Source organism: Rhinopithecus roxellana, chromosome 12, assembly GCF_007565055.1.
Source record: "Rhinopithecus roxellana isolate Shanxi Qingling chromosome 12, ASM756505v1, whole genome shotgun sequence".
Lineage (NCBI taxonomy): Eukaryota > Metazoa > Chordata > Mammalia > Primates > Cercopithecidae > Rhinopithecus > Rhinopithecus roxellana.
In genome coordinates, this window is record NC_044560.1 from 71,672,915 (window position 1) to 71,700,268 (window position 27,354).

General features: G+C 39.5%; 1 protein-coding gene across 1 annotated transcript in view; it reads left to right on the top strand.

Moving 5' to 3' along the window:
• Positions 1 to 27,354, top strand: part of LRRC8C (leucine rich repeat containing 8 VRAC subunit C) — a 100,457-nt gene that overhangs the window by 60,392 nt on the left and 12,711 nt on the right. Inside the window, exon 2 of the mRNA XM_010363685.2 lies at positions 461 to 602. Within this exon, the coding sequence (XP_010361987.1) occupies positions 465 to 602 (138 nt within the window). The 5' untranslated portion in view covers positions 461 to 464. The remainder of the gene's footprint in view (positions 1 to 460; positions 603 to 27,354) is intronic.

Consider the following 27,354-nt stretch of genomic DNA (forward strand, 5'->3'; position numbering starts at 1 on the left):
TATAAATAGGGCTCAGTAAAGAATTAACACAAATGAATGCTAAAATTACACTTAAAAATAGTTTAAAGCAAAAAAAAAAAAAATAGCTTAAAGCAATAACCCAAGATGGTAAGATAAATAGCAAAAACATTTCAAGGGATGAGCTCTAGTCTTTCTGGCATCTTCATGTTCTGTTTAAGAGAAATGAGGGTCCAGGAAATAACTGGGACTTGGCAAGTGGCTGGCCATGTTCTTTCTGTCCCACCTGGAGCACAAAGGAAACCTTGTTATGGGACATGTGGGTCTCCTTATTTCCTCAACTGGTGGTTTTATTCAGTGGCTCATCAAAACATTGATGTGTCTTGACAGCTCTTGAACTAATTCAGACCTCTGCTGTGAGGAGTTGGAGCCACATTTGGTAACAATGCAGTATGTTGTACTTGAAGATAAATTAATTTACAAGTAATCTCTCCTTTCTCAGAAACATGATTCCCGTGACAGAATTCCGGCAGTTCTCTGAGCAGCAGCCTGCCTTCCGAGTGCTGAAGCCATGGTGGGATGTGTTTACCGATTACCTCTCGGTAGCCATGCTCATGATCGGCGTGTTTGGATGTACTTTACAGGTAGGTGCCTAGATCCCTGGCAAAATCGGGGCTAGAGCAAGACACAAGTCAATGAAACCTCTTTAGAGAGCTGACTGTGTGATTTTTAACCATGTAAGTATCAGTCACTGTTCTCTGTAGATGTGTCTGTAATCATAGCAGAGAGCCTGAAACACCTGTTTACTGAGTTGTCCTAATAAAGTAAACATGGTACTTGAAAGATTTCAATGAGCCCAAAGAGCAATTGACTATAGTCAAGTAATGTCTGATGTCACTAACATCAAAGGGGGCCCCTTATCTGTCCAAACTGGCTTCACAGTGAAATGTAGCATATATCCAGCACCATTGATATTGCCAAAGTGGAACTTTTTGCTTTTCTTCATCCTTTACCCTTACCCCTAATAAGATTTTCTGAAAGAACTAACATTATGATGAGATATCATTATTTTACTGAATGTTTAGTTCTGAATTTAAAAAGAACCCAATAAAAATTTATATAGATGCCATCTATGTATGTATTGAATCCAGGTATATTTTACATAGGTGCTGTGTTCCAGGTACCATACTTTGAGGACTTGGATACATATAAGTAGTTCATTTCTAGGGGAGAAATAAATAAACTAGCAATCAAAATAACTTGTGTTATACTATGGTAGAGGTGTCCGTAAGGCACTAAGGGAATGCTGAAGAGAAACTCTCGCTTTGGTTTGGGAATAAGAGAAAAGGTGGTGGTTGAATTAAAACTTGGAGAACCAGCTGAAGTTAGTCAAGAACCTCTCCTTAGCTGAAAGTAAGAGGACACCAAGAGGAGAAAAGAAAGCTCTGAGTTACGGATAGGAGAAAGAACATGACATCTTTGGGAAACTGTCAGTAGGACCAGCACATATGGGGTGTGGATATGAGAGCTGAAGCCATGCTTGCAAGCGGAATCACACAGGGAGAATGTGATGAGGAAGGCAGTGTCAGTAGTAACGTTAAAGAGTAAATGGAGAAGAAAGTGGGGCCCTTGAAGAAGACTGAGAAGAGGCAGCCATAAGCACAGATGAAAACCAGGAGAGAGGCATAGGTCAGAAGCCAAAGGAAGCCATGGACAATGATGGCAGCCAACACAACTAACTCAGGGGCTAAGAAGGGGAAGTAGCAATTGCATCATTAGAAATCTTAGGTCAGTGGCTGGAAAAGTGGATGGAAATCAACGTATTATAGAAGCTATGGGGTAGATGTGATTTTTCAGGTAGATCAGCTGGAAAAGGAGGTATAGGGAGAGAGAGAAATCACTGGAAGTGGTACAGAGTGAAAATAAAGGACTTTTAAAAGTTGGCCTTAAAAATAGTAACACATACTGCTTCCTATGTGTCAGGAACTCTCTTGAACACTTTACGTGTATTTTAACAAATGTCATCCTCATGGCAACTCGAAGATATAGGTTCTATTACTATCCTCAGAAGTGAGACATCTGAGGCACAGAGAGGTTAAGGATCCTCCCAAGGTGAGTACTGAAGCCTTTATTCAGTCCAGGTGATTTGGTTCCAAAGTTCCTGCTCTTAGTCCCTCACACCATGCTGTCTTTTATTTGGTCACTGAAAATATCTTGCCCCCTCCCCTCCAAAAAGGGTGCCAGTGAGATGTTATTGTCTAAAAAAGGGGGCATAAATTCATTCATAAAGAAAATAGTTGTTGAAGAACCTACTGTGTATCAGGCACTGTTCTACTAAGAATTATCAATGAAGGAGAAAAAAGACAAAAATCCCAGCTTTATGGACTTTAAATTCTATGGGGAAAATAAGCAAAATAAGCAAAATCAATTAGTAAATATGTTAGCAGATAAAGACAATGGGAAAAAATAAAGCATGCAAAGATGGTAGAAGGTTACTACAGGTAAGATAGAAGCTGCAATCTTCAAATAGAATGGCCTGGGAAGGCCTCATTGGAAAGGTGACTTTTGGCCAAGGAATTAAAAGAGGTCCAGGAGCAGGCCAGGCAGATGTCCTGGAAGGAGGCTTCCAGGCAGAGGGAACAGCAAGAGCAAGAGGCACATAGTGAAAGGAAGGCACAGGACCCTTCCTTTTCTGCAGAAGAGTTGGATTTTATGATGTTCTCACGTTCTCAGTTTTCTAGTTCTGTTTCCCTGGAGACCCAATAAAGGTCAAATGTTAACTGTGTTACTAGGCAACATTATGGCATAAATGACCACTCATTGGTCAACTGTATCTGGGCTGGAAGAGTGATAAATGCCTGGTAGGAAGCTGTATCATTGGACTTCTGTGACTGTGGTGAAACTTGTGATTCAGCATGCTCCTTGACACATCAAAGATTGATCTATTGAGTTATAGGAGATATTGGTTCCTTTGAGGCACAAGGCTTTTAAGCCAGGGTAAGTTCTGAACCTACCTAAAGCGGATTTCTTTTCCTTGCAGTGGAGATGATATGGGGAGGAGAGGCTTGAGGAGGACAGCAGTGTGGACAGCTACATGGACAGTTGTGAAGATTTTCCTAAAGGGGGAAAGGCTGATGTTGCCTTGCTGGTGACTCTAATCTGTGTATTTCTAAAGTGATTCTGGTGCCAAATGAAGTTTATGGTAATCTTGTAAGTCTGAATGTTAAGGTGAACCTAGAAAGTCCCCTGGTGATGTTACAGGCCTGAAGCAGGATTACCTCTATAATGTTGAGGAAAAGCCACTGAGGCCAGTGTGCCAGAGAAATGTGAGTGAGGGAAAGAGCAGTAAAAGGTGAGACCTGAGATGCAATGGGTGCCAGATCACGTAGGGCCTTCTAGGCCACTGGAGGGCTTGGCTTTGTTCTGAATGAGTTAGAACATGTTTGGAGGAATAATGAGCAGAGGATTAACATAATTTGTGTTTTAACAAGACTACTACAGCTGTTGAGAATACACTGTAGGGGTGAGGATGGAAGTGAGGGTGGTGTTTGGAAGGCTAGTGCAATAATCCAGGCAAGAAATGAATTAAATGGTTTGAGTAGGGTGAAGGCAGGTGTTCTGCATGTATTTTGAAGGAAAACCCACCAAGATTTGCTGAAAGATTAAATGTGAAATACAAGAGAAAAAGAGAAATCAGCTGGGCGTTGTGGCTCACGCCTGTAATCCCAACATTTTGGGAGACCGAGGTGGGTGGATCACCTGGGGTCAGGAGTTCGAAACCAGCCTGGCCAACATGGTGAAACCCCATCTCTACTAACAATGCAAAAATTAGCCAGGTATGTTGGCATTGCACCTGTAATCCCAGCTCCTCGGAGACTGGGGCAGGAGAATCGCCTGAACCTGGGAGGCAGAGGTTGCAGTGAGCCAAGATTGCACCATTGCACTCCAGCCTGGGTGACAAAGCAAGATTCCGTCTCAAAAAAAGAAAATAAAAGAAATCAAGGATGACTAAGATTTTTAGACCTCGGCAACTAGAAAAGTTTGTTTTTAAACATGTTAAGTTTGTGATATATGTTAAACATCAACATGGAGATATTAAGTAATCAGTTGGATGTAAAACCCAGGAGTTTGGGGTTAGTGATGGTCAATTTCCTGAGGAAGGAGGTGAAGATCCAGGATCTAGGAGGAAGGATTACCCTTGATTTGGGTGAAGGAGGCATCTTCCACCAGAATGGGAATGATAGCTACAGATGCATTTTTATTTGGTAGGGAGACAGAAAGATGGGAGTCTGTGCCTTATGGCTTGTTGTTTCTCTGTGATGGAGAAAACAACATTTACTGAGAGATTGTGAGGGTGAGGGATGTAGCAGGAATTAGCAACAAGGAAGGTAGAAGAGCAGGGGTCTCAAGGAGAAGGTTAGATTTGGGGTGGCTAGTTTGGGAAATAGTAGAGGGAGGTGACACAGATTAGCAGGAGCACTCTCAACCTGTCTTCATTACTGTGCCATGGCTCACAGCGCTGCTGCAGGATCTGCCTAACAAGCACAGGGAATTGTTTCTCTTGTTTACATATTCCATGGCAACGCGAAGTGCAGAAAAGAGAAAGGACACAGAAAATCTTTTAGAATAAGTAGTTAACTTGCAATGAAATTAATGAAAAGAGTGTACTTATGAAAATGTCTATAATGAGCATCATTTAGGAGATGTGCCTGCAGTAAGTTCAGGAGGGGATTCAAGCACAAGCTAAACCTCTTTTCCTGTGTGCTGGTCAGAATCATCTTCCTGCAGCACAACCCCACAGTGTCTCTCTACAGTCCAGAAGCCTTTTGGGCTCCCCACTGACCAGCCTTCTCAGCACCACCACTGTTATGACCCACAATTGGTGGCTCCTGCTCAGATAGGTTAACTAACTGAGGCCTTTCACACATAGGCCTCTTTCATCTCTTCAGCCGTTAAAGAGAAATCTGATGCCAGTTGACTGGGTACAGGAAGTATTGTCTGAGATGACAGGGTTCTGAGAAAAAATGAGATGCCAAAAGAAATTTTGCATCAGAATATGAAGGCTACAGAGCACAGAATTCATATGGGGTGGTCTAGTCAATTCACAAACAATCCTGTGCATCAGCAGTGTATCAGACACTGTGCGGGGTGCTAGATGCTAAACGAAAAACAGCACAGCCCATGCCTTCAGATTGCTAATAGTCTGAAGACCATAGAAACACATAAACAGTGTCTTCCAATGTGTAAGTGCCTTAATGGTGCCTCAAGAGCATCAAATATCATCTCAGTCACTGGAAGTTAGGGACTCAAGGAGAAGATAATTGAGTGAAGTCTCAAAGAATGAGTATACAAAACCAAAATATATATTTTAATAAGAGGAATGAAGGGGAAAACTCAGTATTAACGGAGTATTTAGTGTGATCATTTTACAAAGCCCTCATGGATTGGCACAGTGACTGGAGGGCCCAGATGGCATTTTTCGGAGAGGGTGGAATTAGGGATATTAAACATCCTGCAATTGGTGGGACATTCCCACACAACAGAATTGTTTTATCCAGAATGCTAAAAGCACATCCATGGAGTAACGCTGGCAGGAGAACCTGTGCTAGAATCTGTATGTACTTTATTTAGTTCCCAGAACAAACCTGTGAAAGTAGATTAGTCCCATTTTTCAGATGAGAATTCCAAAGTATAGAAGGTTAGATAACTTGTCCCAAAGGCAAGAGGGATGCAGCTGAGATTCCAGTCTTAGGCTGATTCTCCAGGTGTGTGTTACCCCTGTGCACACTGCTATCAAATATTATGGAACCATCACAATTGCACAGATTATGAGGGCAAGGTTTGGCTTATAAAACAGGATTTTCAGTGTAAAAGCAAGTACAAAATGATAAAAAGAGAAAATAGTTACAAAAAGTATCAATTTTATGAATTACAAATTAAAATTTTAAGGGGCATTCACTATATACCTGCCATTTAAAAAGAAAAATTTGCAATCTATAGTAAGCATTAACAAAACAAGAAAGAATTCATGTTATAAATTATTAAAGTAAAACTACTTAGGATCCATATAACAAATTAAAGTAATGTCCCATAGGGGAAGAATTTAAGCTCTTATTTTAGCTGTGCTATGATAATCCACTAAAAATGGCTTAATAACTGATAACTTTATAAACAACGGATTCTCTGTGAAGCTCAAGTTCCTTTCTCATTCCCAAAGTGATGTTAAAATTGTTAAAATATATTTTTATGCCTTGATTTTCCCCTTGTAAAATGAAAGCACAATCATTCTTTCTGATCTTATTTACAAAGCAAGTTAACTCCTAGATTGGAATACATGAAAAGGCAAAATCTAAAGTGGAGTTAGAAGAATACTCTTTGATGACAAAATAGTAATCCAACAGCTTTTAGAGTAACTATTTTGTAAGTTACTTTTTTCATGTCAAGTTAACAGTTGATACCTGTTTACTCCTAAAAGATTGTATTTATATAGGTTTAACACTACTCAGCTTGGAAAATACTGGGGAATTAAGATTATTATCTATCAAGGAAGTGTTGATTCTTTCTTGCCCTTATGTAAAAGGATTAGAACCAGCTCTCTTGCCTTACTTGTCTGACAAATATTTATTCATTTCTGAGCAAGTAGCTCTATTCAAGGCTGCCATGGAATAAGAGCATGTATAAAGAGCATTCCTTAGATTACATCAATCTACCTAAGAACAAATATAAACTCACTGTAAGCCAGGAGAATGTAGAAGTATATGTGTCTGTCCTATTCCTGTACAGTCATACACCCTCAAGGACCAATAGTGTAAACGCCCAACTTTGTGCTATAAACAACACTATTCAAAAACTCAGCACATTCAACAAAATAGACCAAATCCTGAGAGGTCAATACATTGCTTCCTGGAAAAATAAGATTGCTTTAGATCTCTGCTCTGTGACTCCGGGTTATCTTATTATGACCAAATCCAAAACAGCCCATGGGCAGACCGTTACCAAATATAGAATTAGCAGTTAGAAACCAGAAACAGGAACTGGAAGATGCAAGCCCCCTGGAAGCCCTAGGGGACCTGCCTTGTGATTGTTACATAGAAAAGACATTTCCTGCTTTCTGAATTTGGAAGGGAAAAAAAAAAATTATTTCAATGACGAAGCCACCTACAAAAAAATCCTGCAAGATTTAACCCAATCACTAGGAGCGAAGTGGCCAGCAGGGTCACACTATCAAAAAGGTTAGGACATGTGCGTTTGTTGGTTAGAGCTGATCCCCACTTTGATTTTTAGGACATACTGAAATTAATTTCTACTTCTCTGATTTAGAGCCATCAATGTCAGCTCCATGACAAATGACCTTCAGGTGAAAATGCTCACAGGCAGTTCACTGGAAAGTACAGGCAATCAGAATTATAGATTCCAGAATGATTTCAGAAGACTTCATTTTGTTAATGTGCCCTGAATTCTTGCTTCTACTCCCCCCATGCAGTCATCTGCTGTATATCGTCTGGGATTTCTAGTAGATCTTTTTCTTTTGCCAAATTTGATTTTTATAGATAGAAGCCCAGAAATTCTTACTTAGAATCAGTAATACTGATTACATCAGAATACTGGTGAAACCACAGATAGAAGTGAAGGCTTAAAATCAATACCTCATCTCAGATATGTTCCTTTTATTTTATTTTATTTTATTTTATTTTATTTTATTTTATTTTATTTTATTTTATTTTATTTTATTTGAGACAGAGTCTCACTCTGTCACCCAGGCTGGAGTGCAGTGGCACGGTCTCGGCTCATTGCAACCTCTGCCTCCCAGATTCAAGCAATTCTCATACCTCAGCCACTTGAGTAGCTGGGTTTACCAGCATGCACCACCACACCCAGCTAATTTTCGTATTTTTAGTGGAGACGGAATTTCACAATGTTGGCCAGGCTAGTCTCAAACTCCTGGCCTAGAGTGATCCACCCACCTCAGCCTTCCAAAGTGCTGGGATTACAGGCGTGAGCCACTGCACCGGCCCAGTTGTATAGTTTCCATGTACCCACCTTACATCTCCATTCTACTAGGGTCTTTGGGGAATATGAAACAAAAATTATTTAGATGGTGAAAATAATTGTAAAGAGCAACCTTTGTCATCTCTGTGGGGATGGTGGTGAATGCTGTGAAAGAAACACTATTTCAAAACCTCTGTTACATCTAGCATCAAAAATATGCCTTAGTTGGGACCTCCTTTTTATGGTAGTTTATTCGAACTGACACTTTTGGTCTTCCCTAGAATTTTACTTCTTGTCATCTATCACCTTGACAATTTTACATGGACTGAATTCCTGGCCACAAGAATAACATAGGAGTGAGTGCCTTTCACTTCACTGTCTTGGGTTTAAGATAGTTCATGAATCTAAATGCTCTTCTTATATTATCTGATACCATCCAATGCCAGTCAATGAATGGGGAACGTTTCTGGTTTTCTCACGATTAGGGATTGTTATGATCTTGTTGCCTATTGATCGTTTAATAATACATCTTTTTCACCAAATAAGAAAGCACTGACAGAATATGAGGCTTTTTTCCTATGTGAAGCAGATATCTACTATATATTTAGCCTCTGTTGTTGATCCTGTGTGTGAATCATTCAAAACTTCTGTTTAAAGGCCTATGTTAAATAAGTGCACTATGACATGGAGGCAGGCGGCCTTGTGTTTCTAATCAGGGCCTTTGACTTGGAGATTTTCCCCAGTTCTCTGATCATATCAGCAAACAGATCTAGTGTACCACTTACTGCCCTTACTTTCTTCTTCTCAAAGTCTTCTCTCTCCCATTCCACTGAGAGCACTGGTGGCATTCTGAACCACTCAGCAATATAGGGGCCCTGTGGTGAGGATTAGGCTAACATTGGGACTACATTTTAATTGTAGGTAAGTTTCTGTGTTATATCTGGAGTCTCCTGTTTAATATAAATGGTGAATGCTGCTGCTTCTATGCTACCGATTTCCTTCGTAAAATCCTGCATTTTTGTTATGCCTATTTTACAATTCCCATTGTTTTGGAATAGCAAGTTTTCATACAGTGAAAAAACCTTAATCTATTAGTATGATTTTGTGTCCACTTCTGAAAATATGAACTAAGATACTCCCAACTGGAAAGATACATACCAACTAAAGGATTTAACAAAAAAACAAGATACCATCCAAAATAGCAACAAAAGCTATTGGGTATCTAGGAATTAAGCTAACCAATAATATACAAGGCCTTCATAGAAAAGTTCTAAATGTCTAAGACATAAACGACATATAAGGCAATTTGAATGACTGGAAAGACATTGCATGTTCTTGAGTGGCACAGAATTGGTTTTACAAAAATGTCTAGTCTCCACAAATTTTTTCATAAATTCAATGCAATATTAATAAAATCGCAATTAGATTTTTTGAAAAATTTGATAAACTTAACATTTATATGAAGAATGCTCACTTATGGTGGTAGAGGGGAATAAGGTGGCATAAGAGGTAAAAGGAATGAGAGAGAAAAGTGGCGGGGAGCAGAGTGGTGGTGAGAAAGTGGGTTTTGCATCAACTGATGCTAATAACCCTTTGCATCGAGAAGCATGAATAATTCAATCCTTTATCCCTGAGGTTCCCCTCTCCCTATCTCACTCACACACACACACACACACACACACACACACACACAAAATCACCCCTTTCTTCTAATTTCCTTTATGGAACATGTCAGATGTTCCATCTAAACATCATCCTTTTTTTTCCAATTATAATTTTTTTTTTTGAGATGGAGTCTCACTCTGTTGCCCAGGCTGGAGTGCAGTGGCATGATCTCGGCTCACGGCAACCTCCACCTCCCAGGTTCAAACAATTCTCATGCCTTGGCCTCCGGATTAGCTGGGACTACAGGCACGCACCACCACACCTGGCTAATTTTTGCATTTGTAGTAGAGATGGAGTTTCACTGTGCTGGTCAGGCTGGTCTCAAACTCCTGACCTCAGGTGATCTGTCCCCCTCGGGTTCCCAAAATGCTGGGATTACAGACGTGAGCCACCTTGCCCGCCCTCTAAATCTCTTTGCAAACATTTCAATTGTGTTTCACAAGTAGGAAATTCCTTAACTATAAATTTCACAAATGAGACAATCATTAGCTTTAATATTTGTCATCCCTTTGTTTAAAAAACAAAAATCTAGTTGGAAGAATTACCTCTAACTTGTAGGAATATAAACTCCATAAGGCCAGGCAGGCCTCATCATTCAGGTTCGTTTCTGTATCCTCAGAACAGAAGTCAGTAGCAGGCACATGTAAGTAAGTGCCCAAAAGAATGCATTTTGTGGAATGAAGGGATGAGTGAATGAAGAAGTGTAGATGACATGTTTTAGCCATGTGCTAATATATTGTGATCACCTGGTGTCCTTGAAAAGCAGCTGAGAACTTTCAATTACAGATGTAGAATACTACATTTATTTCTTGGCATTTTACCCCACAATTTAAGAAGTTGTGACCAATAGAGGAGAGGGACCAAAAAACCTTGTATGAGGCCTGATTGAGGGCATGCTTACCTTCAAGTTGAGAAGATGGAAAGGGCATGAGAAATGAGGACAGCAGACCCTGGAAGGGCCACCACGTGAAACGTATAAATGGCTTCAACTTATCTCTGGGGTCTCACCTTGAAGACCAAATAGAATCAATAGAGAAGTTTTAGGATGGAATATTTTAGCTCATACAAACTCAAGCTTTTAAAAAGCTACGAACTTTCTGAGAATGTCATGTAGATTGTAAGTTTCCTGTTATTGGAGATACACTTTCAGAAATTGAATAACCTGGGTGGAGGGGAAGCTACAAGGAGAATCCATATGTCATGACATGAGAACCATTTGTTCTTTACATATAGTATTTCTAGGCAATGGAGTTAGGCAGTGATAAAAATGACAAAATGCCTGCCAACAAATAAATACATTTAAAATACTACGTCAGATAGAAATGCTTTGAAAAAGACAAAGCAGCTCAAAAAGAGAGTGTGCAGGGGGTCTCCCTCAAAATAGAGTAGCCAAGGAATTCCTCTCTGAAAAGGTGAGGACTGAAAAGTCACAGAACAAAAGGAACTGAGAGAGGGAGGCTACCTGCAGAAAGAACATTGCACACAGAGGGAGCAGAAGAGGCCAGTATGGCAGGTACAGGGACAGCACAAGGGCAGTGGCCCCTTTCAGTTTTTTCTTACTTAGATCCACTTGGTAAGGCTTGAAACAAGCATTGACCCGAATCAAGACCTAGTCATCTAGTGTCCTAGAGTACTTGTACCCCCACGAATGTCAGGTGTCTTAGATGTATGCATCCAGCTTTACATCTGCCATCTCAGAGTTAGGACAAAGAATTTAATCCTATAGCCTCTTGGAAGCTGGGACCACATGAATTACCAAAACAGTTGTCATCACCCCTTGATTGGCACTTAATGAGCAACAGTGTATGGCAGAGAGTGTTAAGGGCGTTATTTCATTGCTCCTATATGATTTCAAGTTGCTTACAGGCAAGATTCATGTCCAATTCATTTTTCTACTCACCTGAGTGCCTTAGACCCAGCACAAACTCCAGAAATCTTTGGGTGACTGAATATATCAGTGCTTTAGCAGCTCTGAGAATTCACTAAACTGTCTTACTAATAAAAACAGTGATACAAAAATGCAGATTAGGACAGCATCATAAACTGGTGGAGGAAAGCTTTGTGTGGAGTATTTAGTGAGGAGGTCAGAAAAATCCCGTTTCCTCCCCAAATTATAAAAAAACAGCTACTAAGGCTGGGCGCAGTGTCTCACGCCTGTAATCCCAGCACTTTGGGGAGCCAAGGCAGATGGATCACCTGAGGTCAGCAGTTGGAAAACAGCCTGGCCAAGATGGTGAAACCCGGTCTCTACTAAAATACAAAAAAATTAGCTGGGCATGGTGGCACGTGCCGGTAATCCCAGCTACTCCGGAGGCTAAGGCACGAGAATTGCTTGAACCTGGGAGGCGGAGGTTGCAGTGAGCCGAGGTCATGCCACTGCACTCCAGTATAGGGAATAGAGGGAGAATCCATCTTGGAAAAAAAAAAAACCGCTGGTAACAAATGATCTTTCTTGAGTAGTGTGAGAGTTTTACTACAGCCTTCTTCAGAGCCCGTTGGGAATGCTGGGGGCTTCATCAGGAGAATAATTAGCATAAACCCAATGCCAGAGAGACAGGGCCTCATGTGTTAGAGTAACCAACTTGAAAAGAAAATTTTTTGATGATATAATGCAATAACATGCTAATAAGTGAGCAACAAATCATGATATATATTGTTATGTGCCCTCATAGGAAAACTACAGCTAAAGTTTGTGTAGAAAAAAAACGCCTGCTGTTATGCCAAAGAAACTTAAGAAATTGTAGAAACTGAGGTACCTTATTAGAAGAAGTTACAGAGTTATTTCAGTGATATTATGGGAATATGTTTTACAGAAATGAAAATTTGGGGGGATTTTGCTGTATGTGGTTGTTTTTATAATAAAATTGTTGATAATTGTCATGGTGAAAGCCAGGTTTTTCTTATCCAGGTGATTGTCCATTCATACTGATGTGTGGAGAGGTATACTGCCAGCATCCCAATGGAGACCTTACTACTAGTTGTGATGAAGTTCTATAGCAGTATTAGTACTTCACAGTACTCCCATGGATTGGATTTTATGAGCTGCCCTGAGAGTCTAATAACCTTCATGGTATTTTGTAGAAAAGTGTTTTGTTTTGTTTTTTGCATTCTAAACAACCAGTTTTCAAATGAACTTTGCTTATGTTCATTAACTATTTAGTATACTTTGGTTTTTTAGGCATTTTTTTAAAAAGTCATTTAAAATATTGTGTTTCTTGAATAATAGTGATAGTTTCATGATACTGGTTTACTGTTATCCACAAAGGTTGTAGTCTTAGACTAGTTAAATTTCCTTTAAAAATAATGGACTTTCAGAATTGGAAAAGAATTTATAAGTGACTTAAGTCCAATATAGAAATCTATTTTATAACATCCTTGACATATTAATATCTAGATTTTGCTGGAGAATATTTGGTGATAAAAGAGTTTTGTTTAATTAATTTTTTGCTATGAAACTATAAGTACTTCAACACATACTTACTGAATGTTGACTAGGTTTCCAATACTGTGTTAGGTATTATGGGCAATACAGAATAAAGGAGCTTAGAAAATAGTTGCAGAGCAAAATAACATATTCATTGGAACAATTTATTCTGCAACTCTTATAGGCACTATGCTAATTTCTGATGACACAGAAACTTAGCTTTGGTCCTAAAGATATTTAAACAGCTGCAAAGATAAACATTCATATACATCCTTCTAAAACAACATAATTGCTACAGTGTAAATAAAGTGCAGTGGGTACAAAGGAGAAATCATAGTTAACCCTGCCTGGGAAAATCAAGGTTCTTGACATTCTATATACAGGGTGGTTATAGGAATACAGGAATAAATTATATTCGGGGTGGAAAAAAGTGATATGGGGTATTATAAAAGATAAGACTTGTGAGGTATGGTAACATTCTACAAATGTCCACTTGGGGGTTTCTAGCAAATAAAGACTTTCAGCTTTGCTTTATTTTATTTGTTATTTTGGAGACGAGTTCTCACTATGTTGCCCAGGCTGCTTTGAAACTCCTGGTCTGTAGTGATCTTCCTGCCTCAGCCTCCTGAGTAGCTGGGATTACAGGTGCGTGCCACCTATCCCCAGCTTCTTTTTTTTTTTTCTTTTTTTTTTTTTTTTTTTTTTTTTGAGATGAAGTCTCACTCTGTCATCCAGGCTGGAGTGTGTGCAGCGGCGTGATCTCACTGCAACTTCCACTTCCCGGGTTCAAGCGGTTCTCCTGCCTCAGCTTCCCTAGTAGTTGGGATTACATCCGTGCACCACCACACCCAGCTAATTTTTGTATTTTTCATAGAGACGGGCTTTCACCATGTTGGCCAGAATGGTCTGGAACTTCTGACCTCAAGTGATACACCCGCCTTAGCCTCCCAAAGTGCTGGGAGCCCAGCCCATGCCCAGCTTTTTTGTTATAATAGCACTTCCTGTTTCTAATAAAAGTATAAAGGCTTTTTTTTTTTTTTTTTTTTTTTTTTTATACAGGGTCTCGCTCTGTCACCCAGGCTGGAGTATAGTGGCTCAATCTCAGCTCTCTGCAACCTCTGCCTCCCGGGTTCAAGCAATTCTCCTGCCTCAGTCTCCCAAGTAACTGGGACTACAGACATGAACGACCACGCCCAGCTAATTTTTGTATTTTTAGTAGAGACGGGGTTTCACCATGTTGACCAGGCTGGTCTCAAACTCCTGATCTCAGGTGATCTGTCACCCTTGGGCTCCCAAAATGCTGGGATTACAGGCGTGAGCCACCTTGCCCGGCCCTACATAAAGGGTTTTAAACATACATAGTGACTTTTTTCATCATGTTCAAAACGTTGACTTTCCTAAGAAGTGTTTGAACTACTGGCAGTATTAAGGTCAGCTATCTTAAAATAGAATTGGCATCTCCCTACTCAAGTTATTTTAGTTCTTAAAAGCTGGTGAGGCCGGGCGCGGTGGGTCAAGCCTGTAATCCCAGCACTTTGGGAGGCCAAGACGGGCGGATCACGAGGTCAGCAGATCGAGACCATCCTGGCTAACACGGTGAAACCCCGTCTCTACTAAAAATACAAAAAAAACTAGCCAGGCGAGGTGGCGGGCGCCTGTAGTCCCAGCTACTCCGGAGGCTGAGGCAGGAGAATGGTGTAAACCCGGGAGGCAGAGCTTGCAGTGAGCTGAGATCCGGCCACTGCACTCCAGCCTGGGCGACAGAGCCAGACTCCGCCTCAAAAAAAAAAAAAAAAAAAAAAAAGCTGGTGAGATTCTTTGCCCTGATATCCAAAACTGGGGCTATGTGACCTTAAGTTCAGTATGTTAACTTATTGTTTAGGATGTTGATGTTAAATGTTATAGGTGCTAGATATTGGACTCAGAAAATGCTTAATGCAAGCTGAGACAGTGTTGTAGCAATATTCCCTGAAGAACACTTGTATGCATGATTATATCAGTTAGTCACTTAATATTATATTTTTAGAATTCTGCAAAGGTCTTTTGTCTAATAAATAGGCCATCAGCTATCTCATCATTTTACCTTGTAAGAAACCTTATATGCTCACTGGAAATAGAAAACCTGGATTTAAAAAGTAATAATCATTTCGGCTAGATCAAGTTAATTTAAAGAGAAAAAAACTAAATCTTTCCCCAAAACTTCAAACAGAAAACATGGGCTCTCTCATATGCTTTTAGTATGAGTTTAGGTGAAACACATGACTTTTCTGAGGCCCAGTTTTATAAAATGAGCAGGATAGGCATCACTTCCATTTTCCGGATTTATTGTGGAAAAAAAATGGTGATAAAATAGAACTGTATTGTTTTTAGTCTCTTTAGAAACTACAGACCTCAAAAGGTCTTCTCTTGGGCAATTACTCTGATCCTCCCCAATTGAAAAACAAAATAAAAAACTGCCTTCTCTTCATTTGGGGTATCTTCAGATAGTCATAAGTGTGATTAGTTGAGCCTTTAACAAACAGAGATTGAAAGAGGTACGGAATCCAGGACCAAATGTCCTAATTCCGATAGCTACCTACGTCCGTCTCCCAGAAGACTTTGCAGGAACTATACAGACACAGGAGACAAGATTAGGCAGAAGAACATTTAATTAAAGCTAAGGCTCTGGCCCTAAACCACGTTATCAGTTTCCTGGTGAGCTAGGCCACACTTCAGATAAGTCTCAAGCACTTTCTTTGCCTAAGCTCTAAAAAATCTACGTACCTGGAAAAAAAGTGGGGGCGTGGTACGGAGTTCTGAAAAAAAAAAAAAACTCCTTAGCTTCTTTTTCTACACCTTAATCTCTGCTGTGCTCAGGTCAAAAAAAAAAAGATAATCTGGGTAAAGAACAGACAGAGGGGAGAGGGGAAGGGGAAGAGAGAAGACGGAGGAAGAGAGAGGGGAGAGACATACTGATTTATTATTTATTCTTCCTAATGCTCATCTGAACAATCCTCCTCAGGCCCTCCCTAGGCTGCCATCAACTTCTCAGAGAGAGGCAGCTTCAGACCTATTGTGTCACATCAGTTTTAAGGAAAAAGGGAGACTTCCAAATGATGACTCCCTTTAGAAGCTCTAAAGAGGGAGTCAAAACAGACTGATCCCAAGGTAGAAACAACGCCCTGTGACACCAAGGTTCAGTACTTTTCCTTAAAAGTCACCATGTCTGTCAAGCCCTCTTTCACCTAAAAAGAAGTAAGGAGGAACAAAGAAGAGTCTTTTTTCCCCAGAGATCAGCCATTATCTGGATGATTCAGAAAAATGGAAAAGTGCATAGATGAAATTCTCCCTCTCTAGGTAAAAGGCCTATTTGTCTGAAATGTGTGGAAGCTGTCTTATCCAAATTGATAATATTTATGGAGTCCAAATAATCTTAACTTCTAAAAATTATAATAATGATTGAAAAAAAAAATCACTTGCCATCCAGCACACATAAATGACTAACAAGTGCCATGACTCTTGCCTTAACTGCAAGCCTTCTATGCCATAACAAATTATGGATATTATCTTTTGAGAATGACACTATCTATTCCTTCATGTAGATTGGACCACAACCTGGCAGTTGATATCATCTCACTTGGGGAGATATTTTCGTTTGCTAAAAATAAATAGCAAATTATTTTTCAATTATTATAGGAAATTTCTAAATTAATCATTTAAAAATATCCTTTCAGAACAGTTTTATTTGCATGCTTCCCATATTTAGAATTCTGTATCTTTGTCGTGTTCATACCTTGAGGATAATCTGGATGATTTCTGTTTCTCTTTGAACTCTCCCAATTTCTTTGATTCTACTCCTGTTCACAGATTCATCAGTAAACTGCAAGGTTTCTAGAGCTAAGTCAGCTGAGTACAGAACTAAGGTTTCAGTCCCTGGGCATTGCTTCCAAAAGAGATTTTCCTGTATTTTAAGAGCATAATTAGAGATAAATATTTCAAATTCTTCAAACAACTGAAACAAATAGTCTGTTATAAATCAAAATATGTTCTGTGTTTTTATGTATCCATTGAATTTTCTCACATGGTTGTTACTTTGAAATGGATGCTTTCCACATAGATCTTAAATTGCAATGGATCAGATAATTCACTGGTCTTTATGGCTTATGGAAAAAATGCCATGAAGCAGAATGAGAAGAAGCTGCTTCAAATCTTTCCCACCCCCTTCATTTCTGAAAAAATGTGCTCGTAATTCCTTGTTTGGCCTAGAGCAGCTTTCTTCAAAAGAAGAAAGGGAAAAAAACAATGTGGATACAGCATATTATTCAAGATATAGGTAATATAAGCATCCTTGATGGCTGGAAAGCTTCAGTTTAACCAAGGGTTAAAAAAATGAACATTAATAGCATGTATTGTCATTCTCATCCTCAGAAAAGTTATTATGTCATTATTTACAGTGATAGGAGAACTGTATTTACTAAGCAAAATTTCAAAATGTAGACATGATTCTAATGTGGATATGATGATTTCTTTCTTACCTAGGAATAAACAGACCATGTGTCCCAAATCTGGTACTCTCTTTGTGTCTCTTAAATGAGTCAGCACTTAACTCTGGCTTTAGAAATCACTAGACTGATATCACTTGGCAGTTTGGAGAATGTGCAAAATGAATTGTTTCATGTCAGAGGAAGGTAGCTAGAGGCCAAATATTTCCAGATGTTCTTTGGCATCTGAATATATGAATGCGTATGCTTGCCTTAGCTGTGGTTTGTTCCTCCTTAGGGATATGGGGGACAGTGTTTATTTTATTTGTTCTCTTCATATTTATTGCATACCTACTTTGTGCCAGGCAATGAAAACTAAGCTCTTTAAAGAGCTTACTGCTCCTTATACTGTTATTTGTTCTGTATAATGATTTAAGATTTGCTGTAGCTTTTTCAGTGCTTAATCTTTCTATCAGTGACATTTAATGTTCCTCAGGCATTTCTCATGGTGCATAACTCAAGGAGTTTTGCTTGATACTAGTTTTGATTATGTATTAACAAAACCTGTATAAAATGTACCATTATACTTTACCACTGAAAAAATCCATAAGTTCAGAAATCTAAGTTTGAATGAACTTATCTCTTCAATCCCTTGGATTTTTTTTCCCCAAGCACTCCATGCCTCAAATGTACCAAGGTATGATTTTTTTTTTATTTTCCTTTTCCTATTGCTATTGGAGAAATAGGCAACTAATAAAAACAGACCTTTTACTCTGCTCTTGTAAATACCTTAGACTTTGGCAGTTTGCCTTAGACTGGTTTTTGTCTCACTTTACTATATGGGTGTAAACTTCCTCCCTGTACAGTGTGTTATTTCCTGGCCATGATATAAATGTTAAGCATCATCATCATTAAAAATAAGGGAGATTCAGACAAGTCTCAAAGGTGGGAAAAAAAGAAAAGAGAGAGAGAGAGAGATGATCCAAACAATGGAATGCTATATAGTGCTAAAAAAAAAAAATAATAACTCTCAAGCCATGAAAAGACATGGAGGAACATTAAATGCACATTGCTAAGTGAAAGAAGCTAATCTTAAAAGGATACATGCTGTATAATTCCAACTGTATTATATTCTGGGAAAGGCAAAACTACAGACAGTAAAAATATCAGTTGTTGCTTAGAAAGGACAAAGGAGGGAAGGTATAAATAGGTATAGCTCAGAGGTCTTTTAGGGCAGTGAAATGACTCTGTGGGATATTACAATGGATACATGTTGTTATACATTTGTCCAAATCTACAGAACATCCAACACCAAGAGTGAACCTCAAGGTAACTGTAGACTTTGGATGATAATGATGTGTCAGTGTAGGTTCATCGATTGTAACAAATGTAAGACTGTGGTTGAGCTTGGTGATAATGGGGAAGGCTATACATGGGTGGAGGTAGGGAAATCTCTGTGCCTTCCTTTCAGTTTTGCTGTGAACCTAAAGCTGCTCTAAGAAAATTTAAAAGCCTTTTTAAAAAGTAGAAGAAAAGAAGAGAGCATGTGCACAGCAAACAGGAAATTATGCCACATACTTGCAGTTTTGCTTTTCCATTTCTACTGGAGACAAGGACAGTGTTTGTCCTGATGATAGTGATGCAGCATGTGTGGTGCTCACAGATGTCTATTTCTGTGCTCTTGTGGTGATTGCCCCCAAATATGCATGTAGTGGACATAATGCATAGCAAGAGTTGTGAATAAGACATTTACTAAGAATGAAAGCATTTAAATGTTCACTCCTTCAGAGGCATCTACTCTGCCTTTTCAATTCCTTCTCATTCTCACCAACACTTTTTGTACTTAAAATATTTTCAATAGTTCAGCCTTGAAACACAATCTACATTTTCAGAGTTGATTCTGTCACTGATGAGGGGAGTTGATCTCGTGCCTTTGGACAATGAGTGCGTTCTTTGACCTCTAGCATCTTGTTTCTGGGGGAAAGTACTCAGTCAAGTTTGTGCATTAACTGATAACTTAGTAACATGGAAGTTAATTCCTTTCCCTTCTATTTCTATCCCTTTGCCCAGGATAAATGGGTCTACCTCAGAAAGGAAGAGTGACACTCCATCTTTTCAGTCTTTATCCCTCTCTCTCCCCAAATGCATCCCTTTGCTCCTGCCTCTGGAACCACAGGCTCTAACCTAGTAGCTTCAAGTCCCAAATGAAGTTACTTCTACTTCACTAAGCCTACCCTGCTTACTCCAAGCCTGAGCTCTTACTGTACATATTGTCATATTTGCACTCTCATTTGATTTTTCATGTGGCTGTTTATGTCCCTCTAGCAAGATTGCATGTGCTTTTAGAACCGGCCGGGCGCGGTGGCTCAAGCCTGTAATCCCAGTACTTTGGGAGGCCGAGACGGGCGGATCGCAAGGTCAGGCGATCGAGACCATCCTGGCTAACATGGTGAAACCCCGTCTCTACTAAAAAATACAAAAAAAAAAAAAAAAAAAAAAAAAAAACTAGCCGGGCGAGGTGGTGGGCACCTGTAGTCCCAGCTACTCGGGAGGCTGAGGCAGGAGAATGGCGTAAAACCTGGGAGGCGGAGCTTGCAGTGAGCTGAGATCCGGCCACTGCACTCCAGCCCGGGCGACAGAGCAAGACTCCGTCTCAAAAAAAAAAAAAAAAAAAACAGCAAATACTGGCTATGCCTCTTTGGTTTTCCTATGACGCTTAGCATGTATTACCTTGGCACAAAAGTAATTGTGTTTTTTGCCATTACTTTCAATGGCAAAAACCACAATTACTTTTATGCTAACCTAATGGTAGATAGTAGGTATTCAATATGTTTCTGTTGGTAAAGGATAGCCTGCTCTTCGTAGCTCTTAACAATCCCTGGAGAATAGGTCTTTGGGATGTGATTTTGCTATATCCTTCTTAGGTCAACACAGATAACTTGGTTTGTTCTGCCAGACTGGGGGCAAGTCTAGATGAGCAACCTCAGGGTAGAAATCTTTGGTACTACCTGTATTTGAATCGATGAGGTAGAAGGAGGATGAAGCATAAATTTAACTGCCTTATATTGGCCACTTGCCTTTTTGTGGCTCCACTTTACCTGTTTGGATCAAATCTGTCATAACCAAGTTAAAGTACTGTCTTTCTAAAGAATAAGACACAATCTAAAGACTACATCTGGATCACAAGTTAACATATTGGAATGGTACCACCTATTTTATCATACACTGCAAATTTTCTTGTTTCCTCTTCCTATAACAATATAATCATAACTGTGTTTTAAAGTTCAAGCTGGTAACTCATGCCTGTAATCCCAGCATTTTGGGGGTCCAAGGCAGGAGGATCACTTGAGCCCAGGAGTTCAAGACTAGCCTAGGCAATATAGTGAGAACCCACCTCTATAAAAAATAAAAATAGAAAACAGGTCCAAGCTGGAGAAATAATTTGGGGATTATAGTTCATAAAAAAGAACAATGGGGCCAGGTGCAATGGTGGGGGCCAGGCTTACACCTGTAATCCCAGCACTTTGGGAGGCTGAGGCAGGCAGATCACGAGGTCAGGAGATTGAGACCAACCTGGCTAACATGGTGAAACCCTGTCTCTGCTAAAAATACAAAAAATTAGCTGGGCATGGTGGTGGGCGCCTGTAGTCCCAGCTACTTGGGAGGCTGAGGCAGGAGAATGGTGTGAACCCAGGAGGTGGAGCTTGCAATGAGCGGAGATCCCACCACAGCACTCCAGCCTGGGCGACAGAGTGAGACTGCATCCCCTCCCACCTCCCCACCGCCCCCCGCAAAAAAAAAAGAAAAGAAAAGAAAAAGAACCATGGACTTTATTGTTGAGGATATAGGAAAGTACGTATTCATATGCTGTTGGTGGAACATGTGTAAAGAAATTCAGCCTTTTTTGAGGGGAGGGAATTTGACATGTAAGTTTACCTTGTGTGGCACTACCCAAGCAACACAATTTTTCATAATGTTAATTTGTCTCAACTAATTTTTGTATTAAGATATACACATCTATATCTGCGAAATATGGTAAAACAGGTGTTACAATTAAAAACAGTCCTCTGTTCAATGTGTATAGTCGTGATAGATATAAAAAAATAACAAAAATGCATACACGGACCCCAAAGCAAGATGAACATTTCTGTGGAGCACAAATGGAACGCTGAATGGGTCTGAATCAATTGCTGGGCTCTTATCCAAAACTAAGCAGTAGCAGCCAGGAGCTCAGCTCCTGCCAGTAAAGGGAACCATAAATGCACCAAGCAAGGTAAGAGAGTGGAGCCTGGTCACTGTTTCAAGCCAAAAGTCCCCACTCCCAAAAAGAAGCTGAAAAAGTATAGTGATGAACTGGATGCTGGAGCCGGTACTTCAGAGCAAAGTGTGCATCTAAGGTGCCTGCCAACCAGAAACTGAGTCAGCCTGTCCACTGTCTCCCAGACTGACTCTGTGAGGTCCTGACATCACAGTGGAACATCAAAACACCATGATAAGACCTATTGATGGACTCTGGGGGGCTGGGGGCTGGGTGCAGAAAACCACAAAAGTACACTCAAGAGAAGCAGTGGAAAATATACGCCTACTCAGGATGTGTCTACCACCCAGAACACATGAAAAAAACTATGTTAAGAAAGACTATTAACAAAATTAACAATTGGAACACAGATTCATGCAAGATGAAATTAAGTTTTAACCAGATGACGATGAATTTAAAATAAATATACAGAGAGTGGTTAAAAAGATCAAGACATAACATTTAAAAAGTAGGGGCCGGGGTGCTGGGAAAATTGGCTAGCCATAAGTAGAAAGCTGAAACTGGATCCTTTCCTTCCTCCTTATACGAAAATTAATTCAAGATGGATTAGAGACTTAAATGTTAGACCTAAAACCATAAAAACCCTAGAAGAAAACCTAGGTAATACCATTCAGGACATAGGCATGGGCAAGGACTTCATGTCTAAAACACCAAAAGCAACAGCAACAAAAGCCAAAATTGACAAATGGGATCTAATTAAACTAAAGAGCTTCTGCACAGCAAAAGAAACTACCATCAGAGTGAACAGGCAACCTACAGAATGGGAGAAAATTTTTGTAATCTCCTCCTCTGACAAAGGGCTAATATCCAGAATCTACAAAGAACTCAAACAAATTTACAAGAAAAAAACAACCCCATCAAAAAGTGGGCAAAGGATATGAACAGACATTTCTCAAAAGAAGACATTCATACAGCCAACAGACACATGAAAAAATGCTCATCATCACTCGCCATCAGAGAAATGCAAATCAAAACCACAATGAGATACCATCTCACACCAGTTAGAATGGCAATCATTAAAAAATCAGGAAACAGGTGCTGGAGAGGATGTGGAGAAATAGGAACACTTTTATACTGTTGGTGGGACTGTAAACTAGTTCGACCATTGTGGAAAACAGTGTGGCGATTCCTCCAGGATCTAGAACTAGAAATACCATTTGACCCAGCCATCCTATTACTGGGTATATACCCAAAGGATTATAAATCATGCTGCTATAAAGACACATGCACACGTATGTTTATTGTGGCACTATTCACAATAGGAAAGACTTAGAATCAACCCAAATGTCCATCAGTGACAGACTGGATTAAGAAAATGTGGCACATATACACCATGGAATACTATGCAGCCATTAAAAAGGATGATTTCGTGTCCCTTGTAGGGACATGGATGCAGCTAGAAACCATCATTCTCAGCAAACTATGGCAAGAACAGAAAACCAAACACCGTATGTTCTCACTCATAGGTAGGAATTGAACAATGAGAACACTTGGACACAGGAAGGGGAACATCACACACTGGGGCCTATTGTGGGGAGCGGGTAGGGGGGAGGGATAGCATTAGGAGATATACCTAATGTAAATGACGAGTTAATGGGTGCAGCACACCAAATGGCACAAGTATACATATGTAACAAACCTGCACGTTATGCACATGTACCCTAGAACTTCAAGTATAATAATAAAAAAAAGTAGGGACTGGGTACAGTGGCAAACACCTATAATCCCTGCACTTTGGGAGGCTAAGGTAGGCACCTCGCTTGAGCCCAGGAGTTCAAAACTAGCCTGGGCAGCATGGCAAGACCCCATCTCTTAAAAAAAAAAAAAAAAATTTAGTTAGCCAGCCATGGTGGCACACACCTGTATCCCCAGCTACATGGCAGGCTGAGGTGGGAGGATCACTTGATCCCAGGATTTTGAAGCTGCTGTGCGCCATGATCACGCTACTGCACTCCAGCCTGGGCAACACAGCAAGACCATATCTCCTATCTCAATCAGTCAATCAGTAAAGTAGGTAGATATGACTTAAGAGCTGATATAACAAATTTAGAAATCTTGGAAATAAAGTCAATGAATTATAAAATATCAACAGATAGAATAACTGGACTGTACTCAGTAGCATAAAGAAGTAATGAATTAAACAAGAGTTCTGAGTTTACCCAGAGCCCGGCACAGAGAGAGACAGGAATCAAAACGCACACTCATAAAAGACAGACTGAGAGACACTAACATACATCTCAGAGTAACTGTAGAAGAAAATGGAAGAAAGGATGGAGCAATATTTGAAGAAATATTTGCTTTAATTTCCCAAAATTAAAGAAAGTCAAGTCCTTAGTCCCAGATACGGAGTAGGATTAATCCACATATATTCAGAATTAAAGTGAACCTGCAGAAAATCCTGAGACTAAAGGTAAAATCTTAAAAGCTACCTTAAAGATAGATTGTGCACTAAAGAACACAAACTGACAGCCAGCTTCTCATCAGAAAAAATATACGGCAGGGAAAATGTAATAATATTTTTAAATGCTGAGAGGAAATTACTATCAAAACAGAGTTGTATAACTTACCAAATAATTACTGAAGAAGGAAAGCAATATAGGAATTCTCAGTCTTACAGGATATATGAGTTTCCCATCCACAGACTTTTATTAAGAGTTATTAAGGTGTACGCTTCAACCAAAAGGAAAATGAACCCAGGGAGAAGTTATGGGATCTAAGAAAACTAGTGACTCATAATTTAATAAATATATAAACAAACACAATCAAGTACAGATGGCAAAAAAAAAAAAAAGGTGTTTCAAAAGACAGCGAAAACAAACTCAGAATAACAAACTGGTCTAGTTCAGTGGGTAGTTACAACATATTCTTGGAAGTGGTGTGGAGATACTAAAAATTTTAAATGTACATTTTAAGAAATTATAGATAACCTCTAGAAGATCAGAAATACAGTTGCTATCTTCCTAACCAGCTGAGAAGGGGTTGGGTGGGATATAGGAGATAGAGAAAAAATGACCAGTGCAGTAGAAGGCAGGAAGGAGAAGGGAAAAGTATAAATGAAAATTAAAATCTAGAAATAAGTGCAAATATCCAAATATGAGTGAGCAAAATAATGGATTAAGTTCACTTATAGAAAGAAAGGAGTGGTTAGTTTGTTTTTTTAAAAATTCAAAAGGCAGAAACCTAAAAATATTATAAGGGTAAAAATAGAGATTAAAAGATAATATAACACAAATACCCAGAAAAGCTGGTAGAGTAATGTTAATATTAGATAGCATTTAGCCCTCCCATCTTCAAGAATACACCTTTATCTAAACAAGGTATATATTTAGTTTTCTAATATGCACAGGTTCTTGTAACCACCACCACAAACACGATACAGAAGAATCTCAACACCCCAAAGAATTCCTGCTGCTGACCTTTGCAATGAACCCCCCAACCTCAGCCTTTAACCTCTGATCTGTTCTATGTCCTCATCTCTCTGTCCTATTTTTCAGAATGCCTTGTAAATCAGATAGTATGTAACCTTTTGAGACTAACACATTTTTTAGTAGCAAAACTCCCTACATGCATGTCATCATGGGAATGTCTTCCGTAAATTATAGTACATCCACAATATGTAACTCCATGGCACTTAGAATGAAGTAGATATCCAGGTGCCAATGTATTAACAGCTTCAAGACATACCATGAAAGAGAAAAACTCAGGGTGCAGGGACAATACATCTAGTAAGATCTTATTGGTTTATATATTGTGTACATGTAAACGCACAGACATAGATCTGGAATGGTATACACCAAACTTATCAGGGCTCACGAAGGAATGGCAGTGGGAATAGGAAGAAGGAAAGGGAGGACTCTACCTTCTGTGTTAAAAATAAATGTTTTGGCCGGGTGCGGTGGCTCACATGAGGCCTGTAATCCCAGCACTTTGGGAGACCGAGGCGGGCAGATCGTTTTGAGCACAGGAGTTTAAGACCAGCCTGGGCAACATGGTAAAACCCCATATCTACAAAAAAATGCAAAAATTAGCCAGATATGGTGGTGCATGCCTGTGGTCCCAGCCACTCAGGAGGCTGAGGCTGGAAAAGCATTTGAACCCGGGAGCTGGAGGTTGCAGTGAGCCAAGATCATGCCACTGCACCCCAGCCTGGCAACAGAGCAAGACCCTGTCTCAACAATAAATAAATGTTTTTTTAAAAGACAGATTTACAGTAGCAAAAAAATAAAATACATAGACATAACTTCATAATGTACAAAATCTATGTGAGAAAACTATAAAACACTCCTGAAAGGCACAAAATTAGATGCAAACAAGTAAAAATACACACTATAAGGAGGAAGAATCAACATCATGTCAGTTCTTAACTTGTAAAGTGATCCCAATAAAAATACTACTAGGATTTTTTTTTTCTGTATCTACATAATTTGATGATAAAGTTTATTGTGAAAGACAAGCACAAATTTGACACTTGTCACACTAATTACTGATTTAGATGTCTCACTCCTGTGCTTGACTTTGAAGGGCTTTTTGTTCTTATTGGTATTCCAAACATAACAACTGACATATAGTAGATACTACTCCAGAATGATTGACTTTTCCTGAGGCACACTCAGAATTCAGCATGTATGTTCTACATGTCTGGCATGTAGTAGATAAGCTGCCTTTGTTTATATGCTCTTTGTTATTTCAGGCAGTTTCTCTGAAGCTAAGTGGTTTTATTTTGTTTTAACCTCAGCCCCTTGGTGTCTCATTCATGCAAATGTGGTACCTTTTCAACTGGTTATCACAGGTGGATTCTACTTTTCACTTCCATACTTTTCTGGCAACTGCCTAAATAAGTGTCATCCTGATGTGTCTTAATGATTCTAACAAAGGACTAAGACTAAACATACATCATACAAAAATGTAGCCATAAATATTATGACTTAAAATAGTGAAAATTTCTATTAAAAGGCCCTAATTTCACATTGACCATTCAAGGTATTTCAGTATGCAATAAAGTGTGTGCATACTCCACTTAAAATGCATCTCTCTGTAATCCCAGCACTTTGGGAGGCCGAGACGGGCGGATCACGAGGTCAGGAGATCGAGACCATCCTGGCTAATCCGGTGAAACCCCGTCTCTACTAAAAAAATACAAAAAACTAGCCGGGTGAGGTGGCAGGCGCCTGTAGTCCCAGCTACTCCGGAGGCTGAGGCAGGAGAATGGCATAAACCTGGGAGGCGGAGCTTGCAGTGAGCTGAGATACGGCCACTGCACTCCAGCCTGGGCGACAGAGCGAGACTCTGTCTCAAAAAAAAAAAAAAAAAAAAAATGCATCTCTAAGTCTGATAGTTACAATTTAAAATATTTGATTTCTCTTCCTAATTCGAACAGCATTTTCAGGCAGGTTTGGATGGGTTGTTCCTTTTTTTAGAAAGCTTGAATTTTGGCCTATGCTTCTCTTGAAACCCTTCCCCTCCCCCATAGAAAGCAAAAGCAAGAAATTCAACTTAATTCATTGACCTTAGAATTGAGGAAGGATCTTCAAGATCCTCTT